General features: G+C 40.4%; 1 protein-coding gene across 1 annotated transcript; it reads left to right on the top strand.

The window, feature by feature from the left end:
- The first annotated feature begins 576 nt into the window (after positions 1 to 576).
- Positions 577 to 23131, top strand: APPBP2 (amyloid beta precursor protein binding protein 2). The gene is made up of 13 exons (XM_054208920.1): positions 577 to 737; positions 10896 to 10984; positions 12128 to 12279; positions 12988 to 13111; positions 18053 to 18221; positions 18978 to 19067; positions 19553 to 19620; positions 19702 to 19807; positions 20098 to 20222; positions 20414 to 20499; positions 20904 to 21094; positions 21517 to 21682; positions 22565 to 23131. The coding sequence occupies exons 1-13, from the start codon at positions 597 to 599 to the stop codon at positions 22816 to 22818; spliced, it is 1761 nt and encodes a 586-aa protein (XP_054064895.1). The 5' UTR covers positions 577 to 596; the 3' UTR covers positions 22819 to 23131.
- The last annotated feature ends 2102 nt before the right edge of the window (positions 23132 to 25233 follow it).

The following is a 25233-nucleotide window of genomic DNA, read 5'->3' as shown; positions in this document are numbered from 1 at the left end:
CCGCTCAGAGGAGAGGTTTGTGGCTGGCGAGGCCCTGGAGCTCAGTATGTGTGTGGGGGGACCCTCAAGGCCGCCCTTGAGGCCAGCTGCTGGGGGTGCTCAGCCTGCTCCTCCAGTACAAATGAAGCCACCAAACCCCAAGGGCTGGCAGCCCCAAGGCCCACGTCGGCCATGGGAAAGGTACTGTGCCCGACCATGGTGGTCACCTGAAGGCCAGGCCACTGTCCCGCCACAGTTCACTGCCCTACCTACTACACCACCTCCCTTCTCACCCGCTGCCAGCTGCGACTCCCCTCGCCCCCACACCCTCCTCCTCCATATCTCCCCTCGCCCCCTCGATATAACCCCGCAGCTCTTCCCTGCCCTGGGCTTTGCCCTCCGCCCCACGGTTCGTTCTCTCGCGCCTCCGCGCAGGCGGATGATTCTCCTTCCGTCCCTTCTACCCCCGGTCGCCCCCACGTCCCCCGCGCTCCGGCCGCTGCCGCCTCTCCCCGCCAGGGCAAGCCGGCGGGAGCCGCGGGGCGTGAGGCGCGGGAGGTGGAGCGGGCCGGGCGGGGGGGAGGTGGGTGGGGGGAAGGCGGCTCCGCACACCCAAGATGGCGGCGGTGGAGCTGGAGTGGGTGCCCGAGACGCTCTATAACACGGCGATCTCGGCCGTGGTGGATAGTTACGGGCGGGCCCGGCGCCGGGACATCCGCTCGCTGCCCGAGAACATCCAGTTCGACGTGTACTACAAGGTACGGGGGAGGCGGCGGCGGCGGCGGGGGCAGAGCGAGGCCGGGCCCGGCCGGGCCTGAGGGAGGTGGAAGGAGAAGCGGGCTGGGGGAGGAGGAGGGAGGGAAGGTCCGCTCCCGGCCCATCCCCGGGGGGCTCGGAGGTGAGGGGCCGTAGAGCCGCTTGGCCCCCGGTGCGGGGTAGGGCCCGAAGGACGGACTGGGGGAGCGAGGGCCTGTGCGGGGCCGCCTGGGCTGCGGCTGAAGGAGGGGAGGCTCGGGGGGGGCGGAGGGGAGGTTGAGGCAGGGCCGGGGGCCTGCGGCTTCCCCCCCGCCGCCTGTGGGCGCCTGGCCCATGGGAAAGGCCCGGGGCCCGCGGGGAGGGCGGCCGGGGGAGCCCGGTGGCGGAGGACGCGGAGAAGGGGCCTGTCCTTGGGGGCCGCGGGGTGAGGCCCGGGGGCGGGGGAAGATGTCTCCCCGCCTTTGGAGCTAGAGAACGGGCAGGGGGAGGATGAGACCAAGCTGTCTGTATTGGGATGTATTTCTCCCCCCTCCAGTCTCCCCCCTTTTTTTTTTTTTATTTTAATGTATTGGAGAAGATGATGTCAGTGGTAGAAGGAGCAGAGTTTGCTGTGCTCTTCTACCTTCTTTAATCATCTGGTAGGAACCAGATGAAAAGAACTGAGACCTATTTAATGATATAGTTTATTAGCCTTAAATCATTCTTTCATGAGCGGGCTGTTTCTCATTCGTCTGCTTCTAAAATATCCAGAGTTAAAGTAAAAGGTACACTGAGATGGACCATTAATTTCTATTGTCCACTAAATAGGCATTTCATCCATGTACAGGAACAGCTGAAAATGAGCATTCATCGGGGGAGAAACAACGTGTGAAAAAAACCCTAAGATGGGGAACAAGCCTTCGTTCCTCTGCCAGTAAACTTGTAAAAATCTAGGATGTGCTAAATGGAGTAATTCTTTAGATGAATCTTTATGAACGAGGAGTAGAGGCCCATCACCTACATAGAGAGTAATAGTGTTTATAAGGAAGGCTGTTCCTCACTAGAGGCAGGGGAATTGTTTCTACAGCATTGAAACATGCGGGTACATTTTCTGTGTACCAGCTATTACTTGTCTGTCTTACGTGTTGAGAAATATGGAAACCCCTTTCTATCACATACGAGCATGCTTACAGATAATGATGTGGTTGACATATAGCAACTGTCAGATAAAGACTAAAGATATGGAACTAACAATGTATGAGAATATTTTGGGGGTTGTCTTTAACTGTTAGTAGGTATGACTATTGGCAAAGAAACTTTCTTAGTATTGCGTGTCCTGATGTTCATTCAGATGAAAGGATGGTACTCTGTGGCTTTTAGAAGCATAAAACCAAAACCTCCTTCTAATGATAGAAATTTCCAATTACGTATTATTCCCAGTTTGTTTAAAACCTCATCTGTAGGTGAGCTTAATAGATCATTGACTTCTAACCCTTTTATTAGCACTCTTCAGTGGTTGCACTGAATGAGATTCACATGGAGTTGTTCAATGATGACAAAGGAACCAGCAGCATATCTGACTTCTGAAGAGACTTTCTAATCTGTTTGTTCTGCTTGTGTACGTTGGTACCTCGTCTCATTGGGCAGATGATGATAAACACGCTAAGTACCCGTCCTCAAAATAATGTTTCTGTTGTACTAATCACTAGCCAGTTTAACTTTTGTTAGTGACAGTCATTTGTGTTGCTTTTCCCATTCCTGTGTTTTACAGCCGGACAGTCTTTGATAATCTGTAACATGTAAGGTGCACCTATATTCCTTTTAAAATATGAGATGTCCACATACAGAATAAATAAAACGAGGCCACGTGGTGCGCAGTAAGTGATTTCCCATTGCTGGCAAGGCTAGGCTAGTCTTCCATAGCTTCACTACTTATTTTTTTTATATCTTTTCTGTGTAGGAGAACCCGTCCTCTTTAATAGTCACATTCAAATTAGCTTATACATAAATATAAGTAAACCTTGGATGAGATGCTGAAAGGAAGGCCCTCAGCCCTTACTAAATGGGCTTCTACGTGCAGAGATGTCTGCCTGCAGTGAGTGCCTCGAAGCCTACCCCAGATTACAAGTCTTTTGGAACAGCATTTGCATTTTTCTATGCACCTATACAATGCTTAGTAGCTGATTCTTGTTTTCTGTATTTGGGTGGCTATGGCAATACCACTGACGTAGCTGAATTAAGTTAGGATGAGGACAGCGTCACACCTTTGGATGGTTCTCTCATGTTGTTTATGGTGCCTGTTTTAGTGTTTTGGTTCTGGATACAGTTATTTTCAAAACCATGTGGATATTAAATACCATTTTAGGTTGGTGAGCTATGTTCGATACATGCTGACCATCAAATTGTTCAAAGCACAAGTAGAATTTCAAAAGTCACTATGACTAAAGGAAGACAAACTAGAAGACTTTTAAATCATTAATCTGACTCCATGGTCATGGTTGGTGCTGCTGTGTTGATGGGGTGTCAGTTGTTAGTATTGTACGGAATAGTACTTATTCTTGAAATACAGCTGAGGAAAAGTGGTATGTAACTGAGGATTTTCATGAGTATACTTGCATTTAGACCTTGAAAAAGGTAAAGAATGACTTTCTTTCTGTAATTATTAAAAGGAATGAAAAGGTTCCCAGTTGTCCACATCTAACTTGTAAGTGATGGTTTGTTATCCAGGTATTAATCATGGTTTGTTATAGTGGAGAAACTGCCACTGGTTTTGTAGGAAAATAAAAGTTAGTATCAGTCAGACTTTATTTTGATAGACAGATGTTAAGTGGCTGTGGCAGTATGAAACTTTTTTATCATGTCCGTTAGTATGAACACTTAACGTTTGCCAGTCTTGCCCAGTTTGCCAACCTCTTCATGCTGATTAAGAAGACATAGGTAGGACACAGTACTATTACAACAGAGAGTCATTGTGCTATTATTTAAAAGGGAGGAAAACGCTAGCAGAGTGTCTTGGTTTTTGTTTTTTCCCTGAGGTACCCTCTAATCCAGTGTTTGGCTCTAATGTCATAATATATTGCCTTTATTTCCCATTCCTTAAAAAAACCCAATTACTTTTAATTATATATATTCCGGAATTGTGAACTTCTAGGACATGCCTTATAAATCTGTGCATTTGCAGTTAACAATGAGGAATCAAACCTGGGATCATTGCAGAATGTTCGTTGTTGTGGACTTGGTAAGAAACGGGTTCTGTGGCAAGGTAACAGAACCAGGCAGGTTTCTAATAAGCATATTTATTGTTCTGTAGCATTCTCATACAGTGAATAAAGCTCAAAAAAAGGCAATATCAAATAATCATGACTGTAGTAAAACAACAAAACTGTACTGGTCCAGCAGGGTGTTGCTGGATTTTTTTCAAGCGGCATTTGAGTTTTCTTTACAACCATTAGAGATAAAAAAGATAGAGGTGGAGCAGAATGCTTGTAAGGGTATCCCGGAAATTTTCAAGTTCTACATCTGTGCTAAAAAATCTTGAAGAGTCTTATTAATCACAGCTGTATTTTGAAGAGCTTAATAACTAGTATTGTCACAAGTAACACCTGCATCTGGTGGCTGTGGGAAATAAATGTGCAAATATATCATATTTTGTTTCCTTTGTGTCTTTGCCAGGTTAATGTATAACCTGGTTGTGTTGTTTCCTAGCAAAACTAGTTATGTTCTCCTTGGTTTTGGGGGGGAAGGAGAGAGAGGGCGTATAGTTCTTAGACAGCAAAGGAAGAAATATGCTGGATCACAGTTAAAATAGGACACGCCCGGCAGGTAGGCAGCATTTGCAAATGCCAAAATTCTGTATTAAAAAGTAGGTGACAACTGGAATAAACTTTAAGTCCTCCAAAAAACAAACCAACCCACAAAATGAGGAAATTATGTTTTGTAGTTTGTTAGGGAGAGGATAGTGTTTTGAGGAAGGGAGTTCATGTAAAGAATCTAGTTTCTGTTGACAGAAATAAGATCTTTAACTGAACAGTTATCGGACTAGATAGTTGGTGTCTTATATAGAATTCAGTTCTTTCCTTTGTGCCTCAGCTTTATATTCTATTATGCATGATTATCTAATACCTTTGGTTCTCATGGTGCTTTTGAAGAGATGGTGCTTCATTAGTGTTCTCTGTCCATAGGTATTTGTTGTAGTTACGCACTGGTTGGCTGATGTTGGACTTGTATTGGCTAACAAGGAGTTTCCTCCAATGTTTATTTTCCTTTTGGAATATCTTCTCTGGATTCTGTGTTTTTCTTATTTTACATTGATTTTTCTTGAAAATTATTTGAGTCCAGTTTTCTTGGAATGTTTTCTGATGAGACCATTAACCACAGGAACAATTGGAGATGACATTAATTTGCTTTAGTTAGTGCAGATGTGTGACCTTTAGTAATTGCACTATGGTAACTTGTTTTGCATTAAAATTTTTAGGCAAAATCCAAAAGGTTATAATCATGCTTTCTCTTTGAAGTGGTAGATAAAAGTGCTGAAGTGCTCCTACCTTGATGTGAGTTCAAATACCAGATTTTGAGTTTAGATCCTGATAGTGCCAGCTTCTGTGATAAGGAGTGTGGCTGCAGTATCGTGTCTCCTCGCTGTATTCTGCTAATCCGAAAATGAACAAGCATGGCTAATGAAAGCTCTTGTATCGCATCTAGGTATTCTTTGAAACAAACAAAATGATTAAACAGGAATTTGCTGACTGTTCACAACAACCAGTAGAACATCCATTCTCTGCATTGCAGTAGAGATTGTTTTTACTGATGAAGAATATTTATAAGCATAACTTCTGTAAGATTAGAATAAAACTGGCTTGTCCCAAGGCTTCAGTCTTTTGGGTGTTCGAGAGTGAAGAGGATAAAATAGCCATGAAATGAAGTGTAGCTGTGCTGCTTGAGTTCTGAGGCTTTCTGAGGACCAACAAGGTCATAGGCAATGTACGAAGGAGGCAAAAAATTCCCGAGCAAATGGGTCATATTTTGTAGGACTTCTGCTGTGACCCATCAGCGTGTCTTCACAAAGACTTTATTACATTCACATTGCTGTATTTTTGGGGTCAGAAATAAAATGTGCATGTGGAAAACAATCATGATTTCTGCATGTGTGCACACACGTACAACCACTCTCATCATCTGGTTACACTTCCAGAGTAGCGTATGCAGTTGGACTTCACTGAATACTGCTTGAATTAAATCACATCCTTGTATTGCCTTTTTAAATTAAAGCCTCACAGTGAAGGAGAGTCGTTGCTTTATGAGTGTTTTCCAATTGTTACTACTTTTTATTTTAACACGTGCATTATTTCTGTAGTCTAAACTTAGATTAAAACTGAACCATCTTTCCTTGTTATGTCTTTACTGGTTTGAAAATTCTTGCCTTTGCTTACTGTTCTTCTAACTCATATTACTGAGTTTGCTTTTTCTTTTTATTTTGAACCTCTAACTATGGGGCATGTTTTCTAACCCTGATATGGTCTGGCTTCCCCTATTTTTTTTAGTATCCTTGTTGAGTAAGATACTAGAACTCATCATAATTCAGCTAATGAGGTCACATCATGAACAGAGGTGTTCATCTCCTGCTGAAACAATAATTCCTATTTCCACTTTGTTTCCTTTGTACTGATTTAACTTCAAAGCAGACTGGGTTTCCCTGCTTACTGCTGCGGAGCATCATGAGTCTGTGTGACTGTAAGGCTCTGACTTCGTATCGCTTGTGCTGGACTCTGTGGATGTGAACCAAAAAACTGTGCTGATACAGTACAGAAAGCAGAGCGAGTGGGAAGGTGTGTAGAAGTGTGCTGTGTGTGAAAGCAGTAGCTCCAACAGTTGCCTCTGAAGTTAGGCTTATTCAATAAAGTGGGTTGGTTTTTTTCTTGGTTATTTATTTGGGTGAGGTTCATGAAGATCAGCCTCATAATTGGCAGTATGTTTTCAAAGAAGAGCTGTAAAGTTTGCTTTTTTTATGCCCTACACAATATCCATTAGATCTAGAGCTTGTGCAGAGGCTTTGTAGATGGTTCTGAAATTGATTTATAAGGATCAAATGTACTTAAATTTCGAGCTGATTATATTCTAAGGCTGTTCCCCCCCTGCCCCATCTATAACGAGTCATTTGTCAACAGATTGATTCAGTGCGCTGTTGAGTCTCAATAAACTTTTTCCTTCCTTGTTAAGCAGGGAAGGAAGATTGTGGCTACAGCCAACTTTTTTTCCCACATACTGATGTTTGTTGATTAAGTATCCAGTCCTTCCCAGATTTGGCACAATATTCCACATTACATTATTAGACGTTACTAAACGTGCTCTTTAATTCTTACTGAAGTGTCCTTATTAATGTTTCGGTCCTCTTCCAAACTGGAGCAATAGGAGCATATTTTTCAAATAGCGTATGCTACAGTTCCTCTTCTGGAGTGTCTTTTTACAACTGGTTAGAATTAATCTCCAGCTGCTTTAAAATGTGATTTTAAAAAAAGTTTACATTTTTACGATTTTTTTCATTAGGTTTAGAAAAATCTTTTTGCTTGTATGTAGTGAAACAGCCCAGAGCGTTAGTGGTACATGCACCATATAGCTTTTTCTCTTGTGTTACAGCTTTGCTTTTGCTGGCAATTTAACATATCTTTGTTTTTATTTTCAGGGGTTTGCTAGGAAGCAGTTAGAGCTCAGCTTAATCTCTCCAGAGAGAGAAATCAGACAAGAACTTTAAGAGAATCACATGTGCATGATGATATGATAATAGATAAGTTAAAAGTTAACATTATTAATAGGTTTAACCGGGGACACCACTATATGCAGCTTTTGGATGTTTAGGCGGATGTGTTGGGAGTTAAATACTGAGCCTTAGATACTGAAGGAGGCTCATGGTGATTTTTCTCACAGCTATGCAAAACAGTTAGTGCATGCATGCAATAATAGACCTATATATTAAACTTATACCTTGGTTCCTGTCTTCAGTGCCAGAATTAATGTGTCAAAGTGAGCTGATGAAATTGGAAGTCGTGTTGTAGGCTTTTATTAATTTTTCTACAGTTAAAGAAAAATAAGTCTCTGTTAAGCTCCAAATAGGTTAAGTTTGTGTCTAGAAGACATTTGTTTCTTAAGAAAAGAATAGTTCTTCAGAAGTCCAAACCTCTGCCATTCTTGTCAGGGCATGTTTTTCTTGAATCACTATTTTGTTTTGTTTTTCGTGTTATGTAGCAAGGCTTGTGGTCAGGAATTTTGTCTCTCTGGAGCTGTAACAAGAGAACCATTTCTTCAGTGCTTGCAACTGCTTCTCAATGGACAAACGAGTGTTACTGAACCTCCTGGAATTGCTTCACAGTTTGACGTATACTCACTATTTCCATGTCAAATTTTGTTTGAAAATATTGCTGTAACAGCTACAACAGTGTCGAGAAACTTCAATCTGAGTTAGTTCCTTAAAAACGTTTGCCAGTATGTTGAGGGAAGGGGTGAATAGTGTGGTAGGTGTCCCAAGGATATTGTATTTCTGGTTATACCAGTAAAAAACAGATTGGTTTTTTTTCTGTGTGCCAGAATGTTGCAAGTGTTTACTTTTGAATTGGGATGAGATAGGCGGATAGCAGCCTTGGACCTTTGCGCCATAAGCCGAATTTTACATGTGCCTGAAATAACTGATACATCAAAATTGAGAGTGTAGTTTGGGACTTTCCTCCTCCCTCCCCTCTAACCAGGGCATTTATTCATTAGGAATTTAAGAATCATGCGTAACAGTGGGTATATTACAACTTGTGTTTATGTAACTTCATAAATATATTAATTTTTAAAGGTCTTACTACAGTTAGTATTTGGTAAACTAGTATCAGAGTAATCTCTGGGATTTTTAGTTAGAACTGCAAGGTGGTGAGGGGAAATGATAATGTGCTTGGTTGAAAGCCTAATGGTTGAACGTGTGATAGTACTTTTGATTGCTTTGAGTCCGGTAAAATAGCTTGGGTGTATGTCTTAGTTTTGTCCAGAAATTAGCAATTATTGACAAGATGTCCACCCTCAGTTGTGGGCCTGGAATACTAGGTGAAATTTAATCCTCTTTTTTGATTGCGGAAAATATGCTTTAGGTTTTTTAGAACAGTTACCATTAGACAGCTGTGGTGAAGAAAATGAGAACAAACACTTAGCCCTGACTGTAGTTTTTAAATACACCAGACTGGATGTTCTTTCACTGCCAAAGAGAATACCGCTTCAGAAGGATCCCTTTGAAGTCCAGGGACACGGCACTGTTTTATCTGAGGAGTAACTTTGCATGCAAACTTGCACTGCTTTTAAAAAGACTACTCCCCCCCCCCCCCCCCCCAGGAAATAGATGACTAAAAGGAAAACATTCGTTTCTGGCAATTGACATTATTAGGTCAAAGTATTTTTGAAGGTTTTTTTGTAGGTTCTGTTGTTAAAATAGCAAACTTGCTGTGCTGTAGAATCAGTGTCATGTGCTTTTGTAGGAAGAGTTGACTAAAGTCAGTTTCTGGCTGGAGAAGATTTTCTCACATGCTTTGTTTTGAATACTAATTCATCTGCTTCCAGTGTTTGTGGAGAAAAAGAGGAACCAGACAAAAGCTGCTTACCAATACAAGTTTTAAAAGAAATTATTAAAACTAAGAGGATTAAAATTTTCATTAAATCTGTGTTTGTAATTAAGCATTGCTAAATAATGCGTTCTCTCAGCCTTAGTTTTGCTTACATAAAGGGGGCTGTACTCCTCATGTCAGAGTTCCTCATAGCTGTAAAACCTGCTCAGGTTGCACCGGGACCTTGCTGGACGTTTGGGTATGTCCATCGTGGGCAGCGTATGTGTGAATGTCGTAATGTAGGGACTCAAAATTAAGTCTGTTAAGAGTGCGAGGTAGCAGTGCTTTACCTGCCTGCTCATGATGGCATGAAACTGGAGTGTATAATCTGGTTTGTGCCTACTGGTAAACCGGAGTTTTCCATTCCCTACATCGCACAGCACAGATCCACAAAGGGACAGAAACAGGGCTTGGACGGCCGCTGGTGGAAGGTGCAGCTGCCGGAGAGAAGTGCTTGGGAGACAGGAGCTACTGCCTCCTCCCTTTTCCCCATGGAGCTACTGCCTCACAGAAAGATTATTTTTTTTTTTTATTAATGAAGATAGGGTGTGGGGGTGTGTTTTTTCTAAACACCTAAAATAACAAACAGTTGTAGTGCAGTCCTGTGCCTCTGCCAGAGTCTGGTGATGGCACATGTGACTCTCGCAAGCGTGTAGTGCTGCTTCCTTAGGTTACAGAGCCAGCTTGCGGTCGTTCCTGGGTCAGGGGCTTCAAGAGAGCAGGAACTGATGGCCTCCAATGGATTTTTCTGCCATCTATTTGTACAGTCATTTTTGTACCTATGTAAATTCTTAGTATTTGTAGCATAATGTGGCAGAAAGCTCTGCACATTAACTGTGCGTTGCAGAAAGAACTGTCTCCGTGGTTTGTTTTTTATGAACAAGTTAACTGATATATTTGCTTATCTGCAGAGACAAATTGGTTTGGATGTAAACTAGCCATTGCTTTTAGTAAACGCACGAACAAATTCACTTGAGTTTTCCCATTTTCTTGTGTGAGATTGACTTGTGTAAGCTCAGGTGTTAGTGGGGTCAGGGCTTGTGCCTGCCTTTAGCTCTGGGTGTTGGTCAGTCACCCATTGCAGAATTTGTGGGTTTGGGATTTATTTTATATATATTTATATTTAATATCAAATCTATTTGCACTGCTGTAGGCTAGATTCTGTGTCATTTAAAAAATGTTTTCAAAGCATTTGTTATCATAGCTATTAATTGTATTTTTTGCTGACTTCAGGAGTGTTTTGGTTTTGTCTTGGCTTTTTAGCATACGTGTCGCAGTGTTTTATGATGCCGGTGGATGTAGTAGATTCTTGAAAATACGTTCATAGATGAAACCAACTTGAAACTATCTAAGGAGCTCTCATAGCTTGTCTGCGCAGTTTTTAAACACTGCGGTCATGCTCCCGTGTAGAGATAGTGGAATTATTACTTTTTAGTCTGCTGTATTTCAATACTTTGAAGTCTAGACTTCATCATAAGTCATGTTACTATTAAGCTAAATTTCCCAGAAGAACTCAGTCTTAAATTGTAAAATTTATTTATATTTTTCTTTCAGCTTTACCAACAGGGCCGTTTATGCCAGCTGGGTAGTGAATTTTGTGAACTAGAAGTTTTTGCAAAGGTGCTACGAGCTTTAGATAAAAGGTAGGTACCTTAATATGTTGATAGTTCTCATTTCAGCTCTTGCCTCTTGATCTATGTTTTGAATTTGGAAGATGTCTCAATTTTCTTGATCTTATTAGCTCATCTAATAACGTAAGAATGTTTTGTTAGGTTTACAGATGAACTTTTAAGTTAAAATGTGTCTTTCTCTCTGTCTCAAAAAACAAAACAGTCAGAACTTCTCTGTGAATGTATGAAGTCATCTGTGGTACTCGGTTCCCAAAGTGCTTTCTTATTGCTATGCAGTCGGTTGCCTTAACCCCGAGAGGCAGCTGAGCACCACGCAGCTGCTCGCTCACTCCCAGCCTGGTGGGATAGAGAGAGAATTGGAAGGGTAAAAGTGTGAAAACTTGTGGGTTGACATAAAGCCAATTTAATAATTTATAAAAAAAAAAAAAAGGAAAAAAAACAACAAAGAGGAAAAAAGCCCAAAGAGGAAAAACAAGTGGTAGAACCCACCCCCCAGGTTGCTCACCAGCAGCTGGTCAGTGCCCAGCCAGTCCCTGAGCAGTGCCAGTCAAAGTATCTGTTCTTCCTGCTGTAGCAAACACTAAGTGAAGGGTTGTCAAGCTGATAGGATCGCACCAGTTTAAAGCGTTTTCCTGTCTTTAAATATTCTAATTTGTGGTGTTATGCTCAGAACTTGGCTTCTTTAGATCAGATTCCTTGTAACTGGAGTAAGTGTTGAGTCTTCAGATATACCTTCTTCCCGTTGTTTGCGTGTGTATGCTGTTAATGGGTTCATCATTCCTCATTTATCTGCAATTTCTGTGAGAGTTGTGGGGTAAGGGTGGATTTGAGGCTTCTCCCCTCTAAGTTTTAGCTGAAAATGTTGTTTTCCAGTTTTAGTATTGTGTGGGTAGCTTGTGTTTTGCTTACGCTGGGGGGTGTCCTTGTAAAGAACTTTGTGTACGCTCGCTTTATTTGTTGGATAATTCAACAACTGTAATCCATTAGCCTTGAGATTCACAATTATGCTTGTATTCATCTGGTTTTGGTTTGAGAGAGGGTTGGAGTTATTTCTCTGAATCACTCCTCATTTGAATTCATGGCACTCAAGAGCCAACTGACTGCAGTGTTTTAAAAACTTCATGTGTAATCAAATTCTCTTTCCTTTTGTTTCAGACATCTGCTTCATCACTGTTTTCAGGCTTTGATGGACCATGGAGTAAAAGTTGCTTCTGTACTGGCCTATTCTTTCAGTAGACGGTGCTCCTACATAGCAGAATCGGATTCTGCTGTAAAAGAAAAAGCAATCCAGATTGGGTTTGTTTTAGGTAACTGGTGATGATGGGCTGCTTAAAGTATGATACTTTCTTTCGTGCAAGCTTCAGTTAAGCTAATGCTATTTTTTTTCATGTTAATGCCTGTGATTTCTTTTTAAAGAACATCTGTGGTTTTGGAATGCAATTTTTAGAAAACGATGTCTTAAGAAAGACATATTGGATTTTAATATTTAAGACTATGTAGGCTTATCTTTGCTATTTCAAATGTTTTAGATTTAAAATTTGTTTGCAGATGTGATGCTTAATATTAAGACTTTGCATAGTTTTAGTATTGGTAAGTATTTCTTGACAGAAAACTGTAGGAAAGCTATGTAGTACCAAAAGTCATCCTCAACAGAAAGGAGAATTCTTCTACTCTTATATTTCTTCCTTTTCAATTCAAGACTGGGGGTTTAACCTTGACAGGATTCCCATATGTAGTATGTAGTTCTGTGAAACTTTGTCAGAACTGTTTTGTGAAAGGGGAAAAAGGCTTCCTTTGCTCTCACTTTTTCTCTTTTTTCCTCCAGTTGTTTAGCAATGATTTCCTTTATTTGGCACGGGGAATACTGAACTAATGTATTCCTGTCTTTATTTGTAATGAAATATGAGATTCGTAGTCTTCTTGCAAGATTTGAGCAAACCCTTTTTCTCCTAAAAAGGTGTTTTGCTGTTCAAATTTCTGTTTGTTCTTGATTTATTTTTCCTCCCCCCCCCCAGGAGGGTTCCTATCGGATGCAGGCTGGTACAGTGATGCTGAGAAGGTATTTCTTTCCTGCCTTCAGTTGTGCACCCTTCATGACGAAATCCTTCATTGGTTCCGTGCTGTAGAATGTTGCGTAAGGTGAGTTCACCTTTAGTGCCTGGATTTCTCATGGTGAAATGTACATTGATGTGTTACCGACTGCCTTGGAGCCATCAAGCTTCGGATGCTCCCTTTGGTATTCTGCTGCACCAAAATACTTCCCTGGCTGGAGCTGAAGATGAGAAGGTGTTTGTTTTACACTGATCCCTCTGTTTTCAACATGGAAGCTGGCAGCACAGTTAAGTTGGGGGGAAAAAAAACACCCAAAAACCCCACCACCATTTTGCCTTTCTGCATAATATATTGTAGATAACAACAGTTAGAGAGGTCCAGCACCTCGGGTTTTTTTCAAGGGTTTTTGCATGTGAAGGAATGTTTTGTTTTAGTGTTTGCTGAAATTATATTTACTACAAGAAGAATTTGCCAAATCCAAACACAAATCATATAAATACAGTTGAGCAGAAATAAAAACATGCCTTTCATGATTCCAGGCCCAGTAAGTTCTCTTGCTCCGTGCTGAGCTAGTTAACGATGTGATTAGGTAAATATCTAGCTGTCCAGTTCATGTGGACACCCTCAGGCACAGCATAAAGATTTGGAAAAGACTTTTTGTTTTTAGGAGGCATTTGGGTTTTGTACCTGGCTTGTTTGTCAAGGCCTGTAGTGGGGTCCGTTGAAATTCAAATTCTATTTGCAGGGGTCTCAAAGATTATCAGTTTTAGTATTTAGTTGCTCTGCTCTTACATCTGTGTGTCCAGATGTGTGCTGGACTGATGGCCTCCGCAGCAAGCGGCCAGGTTTGTTGTGTTGGTAACACCACGACTGACCTCGTCTCTGTGCTGCAGGTCGGTGCTTGAAAACCTGGGTGATAGTGAGAATAGCTGAAAAAGGATTTTGGTTTTTTTAGCTGCTGTAATTAACAACAAAGTATGTACTATATTTATCTGAATATAGGGCAAAACTTGTTTTGGAAAACTGCTCCAAAACTCTGCGTCTTGTTTATAGTTGGACAAATATGAAGAGTAAATAGGCTTTGCCAGTAGCTGCTTATTTTATGTGCCAACCAGAGGGCCATGGCAACGGTTGCTCTGCCTTGTTCTGCACTGCCAGCTACCGCTGGCTTTCATTCCAGAAATAAGATGATGCCAGGAGAAGACTGGGCACACACATACACCTTCCTGGAACTGGGGAATGACGGATATAGTACCACTGTTAGTACTTGGTCCCTTGCCTTCTAATTAATCTAAAAAAAGTTTCCTAGTTGTATCGGGCTGTTTGACAAGCTGGAGAAGATGCCTTAAAAATAAACTCCCTCCTTTTCTACAAATAGAAAAAAAGAAAAGAAGGTAAAGAAAGGGAAAAAAGGTAAACTCTCTCTCTGTTAGATGGCAGTGTGCAGCCCGCACAGTTGTGGAAAGTTTTTCATTTTGTGCTAGAAAAAACCCCGTGCAATGTTAGGATGAACTCTTCTGAACTGGAGATGTTAATTCTGTTTGGGTAGAGACAGCCATTGTTCTTGCAATGAAAGCTGGTGGCCTGCGTGAAACATTGAGTCCCTCTGGGCAACAGTGTGAATGAGGAGATGCGGCTTTATGCTCAGGCATTTCCCAAACAAATAACAGCATCGTTTATTTGGAAATGTGTCAAATAGAAAGAATTTGAAATACTTTCAGAAGTGCTAAGTATGTAAAATCTGAAAACCATTTTATGGGAGAGCGCAGTAATTATACTTGGCTTCAAAGCCATGAGGCAGTGAGATAAACTTGTTGTTTATCTGATCCGTGCTGTAGAAGACCTAGTTCTTACTGCTGTGCTTGGGCTGGTGTTGGAGTTTCAAGAGAACAAAATTAAAATCCAGCTTTTGAGAATGTGACACTCTTTAAAAAAAAAAAAAATGCCCCTTCTTATTCTAAAAGCTAGGAAGTCTAATCTCTGGTAATTTAATTAATACATTGCACTATCAATAGAATGCAGTTTAAAAACATGTACATTTTATGTTATTTGGACATAATTTGTCTTGTGTTTGTAGTGGCAGTAGTAAATTATATGGAGAAACTTGAGCAAATGTGAAGATTTGAGATTTCTACAAGCCTATATACTGCTTTCCTGCAGGTGTTGTGCTGCTTTTGGTTTCCTTTGTCTCATTATGAGAGAGCTGAGGGCGTTCAGCCTGGAGAAGAGAAGGCTCTGGGCAGACCTTAGAGCCCCTTCCGGTCCCTAAAGGGGCTCCAGGAAAGCTGCGGAGGGACTCTGGATCAGGGAAGGGAGCCATGGGATGAGGGGGAACGGTTTTAAGCTGGAAGAGGGGAGATTTAGTTGAGATATCAGGACAAAATTTTTCACTCTGTGGGTGGTGAGCCCCTGGCCCAGGTTGCCCAGGGCAGCTGTGGCTGCTCCATCCCTGGAGGGGTTCAAGGCCAGGCTGGACGGGGCTTGGAGCAACCTGGTGTGGTGGGAGGTGTCCCTGCCCAGGGCAGGGGGTGGCACTGGAGGAGCTTTAATGTCCCTTCCAACCCAAACCAGTCTATGATTATTGTATGTTAAACAATAAGGCACAAATACATAATACAAATACGTGGTTCTCCCACTTCATTATTTCACATGTTGCTGATTCTTGGTTTTTTTTTCCTGATATTTTTAGACTTCCCAAGCTGCTGTGTAACAGTGTTTGCTATGTTTGTATACTCTTAGAGAATTATTTCTTTGGGACCGGGGGGGCAAGCTATTCCCCAAAAGCTATTATTGCAGACATCAAAGATGATTCATAGCTATTAGCATAGATGTCCTAAGGCATTTTTTCTTCCTCTTGGCTTTATCTTCTAAAATTCCTTTGGATTAATAAAGGATTTTTTGTTACTCAGAACTGGATCACATAAACTCCGCATATCCTAGAGGATTGGGTTAGGTTTAGCTTGTTTCTCGGTCGATCCATTTGTTTTTAGATGCTATCACTGAAGCATCCAGATACTGGATATTATCTTTCCCAGGCGCTTATCTAAATTGCAAAACTATCCCTACTGGCTTATACCATTACATGGGATTTGGGCTTTGTATTTTTGATGTTGCATAGCAGCTCCCAGTTGAATGGTGTAGGCAAAATAGTTTCCCTCTTTAGGGAAACTGTACTTGCTTAGTCTTTCTCTCTAGTTTCTTTAAAATTCCCGTCTCTTGTTGCTTGAATGTTAGATAGTTTTCTGCTGCCTGTGCCCAAGAACAAAATGCACTTCTACATCGTGTTTAGTTCTCAGACCTTATTCAAGGAAAAATGTGGTTGTTGCTTTTTTCTTTCTGTTCTTGAGCCACGTTCTGTGTTTCTGGTTGGAAAGCTGGTGTTTGTTTATGTAGCTTGTTTCAGGGGGTTTTTTGAAGGTCTTTTCTTTTGATCTTCTCTTTGCGTGGCTAATACCCATCTGCTGGGTGCTTGCCTGCCACTCCCTTGTGAAAATGTCAACTTTTATTTCCTTTCTTGTTAGTGTTTGAGTTTCATGATATATTTCAATAGGAAAGTATAGGAGGAGGCTGGGTTACAGGGCACTGAATTTATGGGGCAAACTTGGATCTGTTACTTTGCCATTGCAGGAGGCAGAGCTACAATAACTTAAAAATCTCTGCTCAAGGTAAATGGTAACAGGAAACAGGCTTAGAGAGAGAAATATTTGATCAAAACCCTCACTCTTCTTTCCTCACCCCTTAGCAGTTTATTGGAAGATCTATTGTAATGTGTTACAAAAGATATAAAATGCTGTGGCTATACATCAGCTCACATTTTCAGAGTTTCAGTCTCTCTTTGCAATACAGCATTACATATTCTGCTTCACTTCACTTTGTGTATTTCTCTTCCTGTGTTATGTTGTCCTCCCGATTGGCAAAGGCTTGCCTGATACTCTTGAATCTCTGTTACTCATTGTCTAATAACAGATTTCCAGGAGGGACAATGGAGGTTAATTTACCAGAATTTCGTGTGTGCTACACGGCAGGCATTTGCAATAGAGAAGGAACAGCTGTCTCTCCTTAGCCTGTGATGGGTAGAATACAATTCTGCCCTTTAGGCTTGGAATATGATAACACACACATTTTTAATGTATCTCTTTAAAGTAAATAAGCATCAGTTTACACTTACAAAAAAACTTCTTTACTTTTGTTTTAAGTAGATGCCAGAAGCTGAAATTGTTACTTCTCTGGAGAAACAAGAGCATGTTTCAATAGCGCTGTGTTTTATTGTCTGCATTTGGCTGCTGTTTCACGAAGCTTCTGTTAATCCTTCAGACGGAAAGGCAGTGGGTTGGAGATGGGGCAAGGCGGGGGGAGAGGTTTTTGTTTGGAGTTGTTGTGAACTGGGTCAACAAAGTAGTTCTTTTTCTGGTGGTGCTAAGTTGGTGCTGGATGTCACGTTGAATGGATGCGATTGAATCTCTTGTGAAGACGCCCCCCTTCCCCACCCCCTTAAACTCCCAAAACAAAAACCGCCCACTTGGGAAGCACTGTGCTACTTCAGGCTTGAGGAAAAAGTGCAGAGAGAGATGCGTAAAAAAAATAGCTATGTCTGTACTTGGTCAGTGTCTGTTTCAGTTTACCACGCTTTGGAAAGGTGGTAGAAGGGATTTAATACTGTATATTCCAGTGTTTTGGAAATGGAATTTTATCAGTGTTGAGAAGAATGGATTTTATGAAAAATAAAACACAAAGCCACCACACCAGAGTGGTTCAAGCGTTAGATATGTAAAACTCCATCAATATGTAAAATCGTTTGACATCTCCAAAAGTAAAAATTCTTGCCATGCAAGAGACAAAGCGTGGTGTACTGAAAGGATATTCTGTAAATAGTTCTTCTGTATTACTGTGTTCAGACAGTGCAATTTTGTTGGGATGACAGACCGGTTCCATTGTAAGTATCATACCAAATTGTCGATGCTGGCACTACTGTATACTGAAACGGTTTGTTCAGGCACTGTTTAGAAGATCTCTTTTCCTCTTCCTAAGGTTGCTGCATGTTCGAAATGGTAACTGTAAATATCACTTGGGAGAGGAAACATTCAAACTTGCTCAGTCTTACATGGACAAACTTGCAAAACATGGTCAGCAGGCAAACAAAGCTGCGCTCTATGGGGAGCTGTGCGCGCTGCTCTTTGCCAAGAGCCACTATGATGAGGTGAGTGGGATTTTGTTTTTGTTTTTCTTCAGAAAACTGATTATGAAATCTGCTTGGATGTTCCATGACAGGCTCATTATTCGCATTCTTTTTCTAGCTGGAGTTCCTGATCTTTTTTGGTACCTCCTTGGCAGTACCGGAGGAATACTTGATTGCTGACCTTTTTTATTTCTATGTATTTTATTTCTTTTATTTCTATGTTCTACAAGCTCCTAACGGTACTTTGACCAGCATTAACAAGTGATGCATGATAGATTGGTAGTATGTGTTGGTCATCTGTACATGAAGTATTATAAAAAAAACTTATTTTAAAAATGAGTAGCAGAACATAGATAACAATTCTTTGCACCTATTTTATCAAAACTGTCTTAAGTGTAACTGCTGTATAAACTGCAGTTTTCCTTTAGCTCCTAAGTACGCTGACCAAAAGTTGTCCTACACAGTGGGAATTGTGAGGATTACTTAAAGGTTATAAAATACTCTTTTTTTTTTGTCTGTATAAGGCATGGTGATAATACATACCTCAGGCTGGTATAAAGTACTTACGCATTCAGTATTAACCTTAAGAGCGCCTTTAAAGTCTGTCTTAAAGACATTGCTTATGTGTAATGAAAGTTGTTCAGCTATTAAACAGTATTTTTAAAATTTTGTAATGTAAATGACCAGTATATTTTTCAGAGCCAAGTAATATTTTTCTAAATGTTGCAACGTAGTGAAATTCCAGCTTCGTTACGTTGGTAACTCTTTGTTCAACAGGCTTATAAATGGTGTATAGAAGCTATGAAGGAGATCACAGTTGGGCTGCCTGTAAAAGTAGTAGTGGATGTTTTACGACAAGCTTCAAAGGTGAATTTAAAATTTTCCACATTTCTTTTTTAACTAAATGGCTATTGAGAATGGGTGAGAGTAGGTAGTACCTCCAGAGCACTTGAGTAACTGGGTCCATTTCATGAGCCTTATGGCGCATGGTCCACCTCAGTCTCAGACCTTGTGGGGATTTTGTTTTGGTTTTTTTCCGTCTGAGACAGAGTTACAGCTGTTCAAATGAACATGATGACAGTTAACCTGAGAGCATTCCATAAAAAGGTGGTCTGTTCCCCTGTTTGATCTAGACTAGGCACAGTACTAGCCCTTTAGTTAGGCATTTATGACACAATAAAATATAAGTTTATTAACGTTATTTGTGAACTTGTCTTAAATCACCGAAAGGTCCTTTAGTAACCATGATGATATTCTGAAATTAAAAATAGCAGTTAGCCACTGCGCCAGTATGTGTAGGAGATGAGTTTGGAGTATGCACCTCTTCACATGCTTCGTTTCAACCCGTTTAGGCTTGTGTTGTAAAACGTGAATTTAAGAAGGCTGAACAGCTGATAAAACATGCAGTATACCTTGCCCGGTAAGTACAATTCCAAAAAAACCCCTGTTCTAAAATTGTGCGAAACTTGCCTCAATTTGTAATCTAAGTATGTTTCTACAGGGAGCATTTTGGAGCCAAGCACCCCAAATATTCCGATACTCTACTAGACTATGGATTTTACTTGCTCAATGTAGACAATATTTGCCAATCTGTTGCAATCTATCAGGTACGCAGCAGGACTAAATGTCTGCCTTCAGTTTCTCTTGATATTCATAAACTCTCAAAGGTTTCTACTGAAACTCACATACAGGTAATAGTTGATTTAATTACTGCAATGCTGTTTCTTTAAAAAAAAACAAAACACCCCCAATTATGGGGTTTTGCTTTCTTTTTTTTCCCCGGAGTTACATATTTGAGCCAGTAGATTACTTCTTTCCCTCTTTTTAACAGTGAGAGAGATTCATTTGGGTTTTTTCTGTATTAACTGATGAAGTGGTGTTCTTGTAACCCTTTCAGACAGCTCTTGATATCCGGCAGTCAGTATTTGGAGGTAAAAACATACATGTAGCTACAGCTCATGAAGACTTGGCTTATTCTTCCTATGTTCACCAGTACAGCTCTGGAAAATTTGACAATGCACTGTGAGTACAATTGTCAGGGGTGCTGGCAGCAAATGCAGTACTGTAAATGGAGAAAAATGTTCTTAAATGATACAGACTTTCCAATTAAAATTTAAATGCATCTGTTCGTTATATAAGTGTTTCTGATATTTTGTCACTAAGCTGCTAATTTGAAAATCCGTATCTTGAATTTTTTCTTTAAACTCTTTCAGATTCCATGCTGAACGTGCTATTGGCATTATAACTCACATTCTCCCAGAAGACCATCTTCTCTTGGCGTCTTCAAAGAGAGTAAAAGGTAGTACCTTAATTGCATTAATGGGACAGATTGAAATCAGTCATTCAGATGTGTTTATCCTGTTCCCTAACAGAGACAATGTAACTCCAGTTGGGTTTTTTTGGAGGTCACTCAAGAATATTTGCAGTCCTCAGTGTTCTTTGTCAACACACTTGTAAAATACAAAGAAAAACTTCTTTAAACTTCAGCCAGAAGACTTGGGGGGAGAAGTAAAAATACAGAATATAAAAATATATGTTGGGAGCTTGATATCTGGTCATGCCTGTGAAAACAGTTTGTAATGAACACAAAGCCTGAGTAGATGTCTCCCGAGATGTCCTGGGTGGCTGCCTTTCTGCTACCCCCGTTACCACCTCTTTGCGTTTGGAACACAGTAATGTTGTGGTTTTGTCTCCCCTGCTCAGCACTTATCCTGGAGGAGATTGCAATAGACTGTCACAACAAGGAAACTGAGCAGAGGTTACTTCAAGAAGCTCACGACTTACATCTGTCCTCACTCCAGTTAGCTAAAAAAGCCTTCGGGGAGTTTAATGTACAAACAGCGAAACACTATGGCAACCTTGGGAGACTGTATCAGTCCATGAGAAAGTTTAAGGTAAGGTTATGTTGACGTAAAGGTCTTGACTTAAAATCTGAAAGACGTCTATAAATCTGTTGCAACAAATGATGATTTTCAGTGTCCCCGATTCATAACTTCAGCTGGTCATTTTATGGTTGGAAAACTTGTTCTTTATAATTCATCTCTCCAAAGCTTAGCACAGAAATAATCCATTAAGATGTGTGAAGCCTTCAGAAACAGGGCAACGGCAATTTTGAAGATAGAAAAATTGATCCACCTCACTAAGAATTTGAACAACTTAACTTGGTTTTGGCTTTCTTACTTTTTGACTTTTTATAAAATACTACAGGCTATTTAGCCACTACATAGTTATGTTTCTTTAAACCATCCTTTTTTCCCCTCTTTTTCTGGCACGATGAGTGGTGTCTGACTGACCTATGTGAATTTGATCCTCATAGGAAGCAGAAGAAATGCACATCAAGGCAATTCAGATTAAGGAGCAGCTTCTGGGTCAGGAAGATTATGAAGTTGCGCTGTCAGTGGGTCATCTAGCATCGCTCTATAACTATGATATGAATCAATATGAAAATGCTGAAAAGCTTTATTTGAGATCCATAGCAATTGGTAGGTGATTCTTAAAATGTGTGAGAGGTATATACAATGAGTTTTAATACTACAGGAAACATTGTTGACAATCGTAATTAAAGCTTTTAGTAAAGAATTTAGTGAAATGCAAGGTGTTTATTTTGTATGTGTTTTCAGTCTAAATATAATGCTTTTTCTTGAATGTTCTCCTGGGGAATGAATTCTGGAGTTGTATTGTTTTCAGTGCTCCATCAGAATTCACTCTTGAAAAAAAAAAAATCTGGAAACTAATCAAAAGCTTGGGTCTTAGTCTTAGATAACACTTTGGAGTTGTGGCTAGAACGGAAGTGCAGAATGTAGATAAATATTGAAAGAAATGGAAAACTATTGTGCCCATCAGTGTAACTATATTCTCATTAAACATTTTTCTTGCCCATTATCACTTGCAGTGGACTTATACTTCCAAATCAAATGCGTCTTTGGGCTGTGCAGTAGCTCAGTTTTGAGACAGACACTCTTAGTTCTTACAGTCATGTACAATGCGTTACAGAAAAAGGTATGATTTTAAGGTAGAAAACTGAAAAACAACTTCACTGTTTAAATTGAATTTGGTGTGAAATTGGGACGCAAAATGACTGCCTTCTTTATATGACTGGTAGATTTTTCTGCCTGTAAAGCCGTGGCACAGTTAGTGATTGGATGGTAGGGTCCCTGGGGACAGGTTACAGTGCCATTAAGGGAGAAAGTAGACAGGATTCAAATCATCATCCATGTTGCTTGTGTTCTTAATTTACTGTTAAAAAAATGTTTTGATTTGCTGTAACAAAAACATTCTCACTGTTGGTAAAAAAGACGTAAGAAATAAGATGTAACGTGTGGGTGGATTACCTTTTAATTTTGTTTTCTTCTGGATTTCTTTAGGAAAGAAGCTTTTTGGTGAAGGATACAGTGGACTTGAATATGATTACAGAGGTCTCATTAAACTGTACAATTCCATTGGCAATTATGAGAAAGTTTTTGAATACCACAATATTTTGGCCAATTGGAACCGGTTGCGGGATCGGCAGTTCTCAGTGACAGATGCTCTGGAGGACGTAAGCACCAGCCCTCAATCCACTGAAGAAGTGGTCCAGTCTTTTCTGATGTCTCAGAACGTTGACGGACAGAGTAGCTAAGAACTTGGTCAATTAACCAGTTAAGGTTTTTTCCCCCAGGTTACAGGGGGAAAAGTCATACTGTGAAATCTAAACCATGTAGTTCTCTGGGGGCTGGAATTTGCATTGAAACACTGGTCCAGTCTACTGAAGAGTGCCCATACGGATGAATGTGTGTTTAAATTCTTATCAGCATGTGTATGGCATGTTTAGTTCGGCTCACATTTTTAACTTGGTATTCCTGAAAACCCCCTTCTTTCTCTCTTCTTTCAAAAGAAGCTACTTTGCAGAAAGTCTGCAAGAAAACATTAAATAAAACTGTTTGAGTTCAAAAGAGTTGCATTCTTGTTATGAATGGAAGGTTTCATCAAGAGCTTTCTTCTGACAATAGAAAGAACAAATGCTGTACCGTAGAAGTTATACGAGAGAGGTCTTTCTCCTGTCTGCATTGTAGCAAAGTTAATGGTAAATACCACGAAAAGGGAGAATGAGAACGCCCTAGCCTTGGCTGCTGCCTTAGGAAGAAAAAGTGGCAAAGAACCACTTTGGAGAGCAACATACTCTTTGTGAACCACGATAGGCTGTTAAGCAAGTAACCACCGTATGTTGTCTTTAATATCCTGAACTGGACCAGTGATCATCTGTAAGCGATAGAAGATCCAGTAGACCAGCGATCCTTGGTACCAACCAAGAGTGCTAACCTTCTGACCAGGACCAGGAAAAGCGAAAGCGGACCAGCCTGCTAGAAACAGTTTTTGGACCAGTGGCTTTAATTTAATATTTCTGCCCCTGCATTCACTTCTACAGTAGAATTCTTTCATTTAGGTGTATGATCAGTGCAAAATTATATTCATGTAATAGATACAAAACTAGGAAGTGAACGTTCTTTAGCGGTTGCGATGGCATGTCTTTACCTAGTAAGCTTATACAAATATTAATGTCAATGCCACAGGCAAGAACTAGAAACGCTTAACTATTTGCTGCAGCCATCTCTTTTCTTTTTTTTTTTTTTCCTTTTTGAATGGGCTTACTCTAATAATTGAGGCCGTAACTTGTTTATATCAGTTAATAGTTTTGTATTACAATCCAGTTCAATTTTATGTTTCTGGAGAACACAACTTATTGTACAGTTTGCAGGGGTCAGTGGAAAATGCCAAAAAGCACAACAGGTCTTTTTTGTGATGCTTCATTTCTACATTAAACAATAGTACAACCAGAAACTGATTCCTTTATATTAATTTAAAAAGCAGAAGTCAGCTGTAAAGATCTTTAATAATGCCTATCTCACTAGCTTGTCTTAATTTTTCTTCTCTTGGGGGGGTCTCCTTGATTGTGTGGGGTTTTTTGTTTTGGTTTGGGTGTCGTTTCTGGTTTGGGGTTTTTTATTTTGATGTTGAGGTAATTCTCGTTTGAAAGTCTGTGCTAACGTTGCAAACTAGAACCAACTCGCTGCTGTTACCTCAGTGCTTATAGCGGCACCGAGAGTGCTCCTATAGTTAGGATTCTGGCAGGTTTGGGGGTTTCTCCCTCCCCCCCCCTATTTTCAGGGGTTTGTAACCTGGCTGTGGTGGGTCCATCCAAGCCGGGGCTCAGCAAGCACTGGGACCTGCGGGACGTGGACTGGGCAGGTTGTTTTGGGGTCTGGTTTTTAATTTGTTTATGGAGTTTGGGACAGGGAAAGCTGCTTGTTGGTCTCCAAGAAAGAGTGCAGAGAAGAAATTTCAATTTCAGATGCGACTTTGAGCTTAATGGCTCTTTTAGGAACTGAAATTTTACAGGCCAATAGTTCATATACTGGTGCCTTCAAGTATATTTTTGGGGGAAAGGCTGAATAATACCAACTTTAAATGCAGTTATGTAATTAGTGAATGCGGATTTAATGATTGCATACTTGGAATATCTTCACTGATGTGAAAAGAAGTATTTGCATAAAAAGCCCCCTGTGGTATTAAGACTTAGACTGCAGTATATCCTTAACAGCTGTTCAATGAAAATCCAACTTAAAATTATGTGTAGATAGAAAATCTAATTTCTGTGTAGCAATTTTTCTTTATGACTGCTTTAGGTACTACAAACAAATTCAGCTCTCTACAAGGCAAAACATTTTTTTCCCTGAATGCCCATACAGCAGGGCAGTGATGAATTATAAAGTTCTTATGAATTATTTTCTTAAGTCCTATGAAAACTATTCAAAAGTAAATGAAGTATGTAATGTCAGAACTTAGGCAGAGGAGACGTGCCTAAAACTGTCCTAAAGAAGCTCTAACTTCTGTACTGCAGAAGTGTTTAAAAGCTTCAGCCTGGGTACATGGACTTACACATATGTTACCTGGAGAGCATTTATTTGCTCAGGGTTTCCAGTCTTGGGTCTCCGCTTCCAGCTTTTGACTAAGGAATCTCAGAGATCTCAAGGTTTTGTGATTGGGATGAGGAGTG

This window comes from Rissa tridactyla, chromosome 7 (genome assembly GCF_028500815.1).
Source record: "Rissa tridactyla isolate bRisTri1 chromosome 7, bRisTri1.patW.cur.20221130, whole genome shotgun sequence".
Lineage (NCBI taxonomy): Eukaryota > Metazoa > Chordata > Aves > Charadriiformes > Laridae > Rissa > Rissa tridactyla.
Note: the sequence above shows the minus strand (reverse complement) of the source record. Positions and strands in the feature narration are given on the sequence as shown.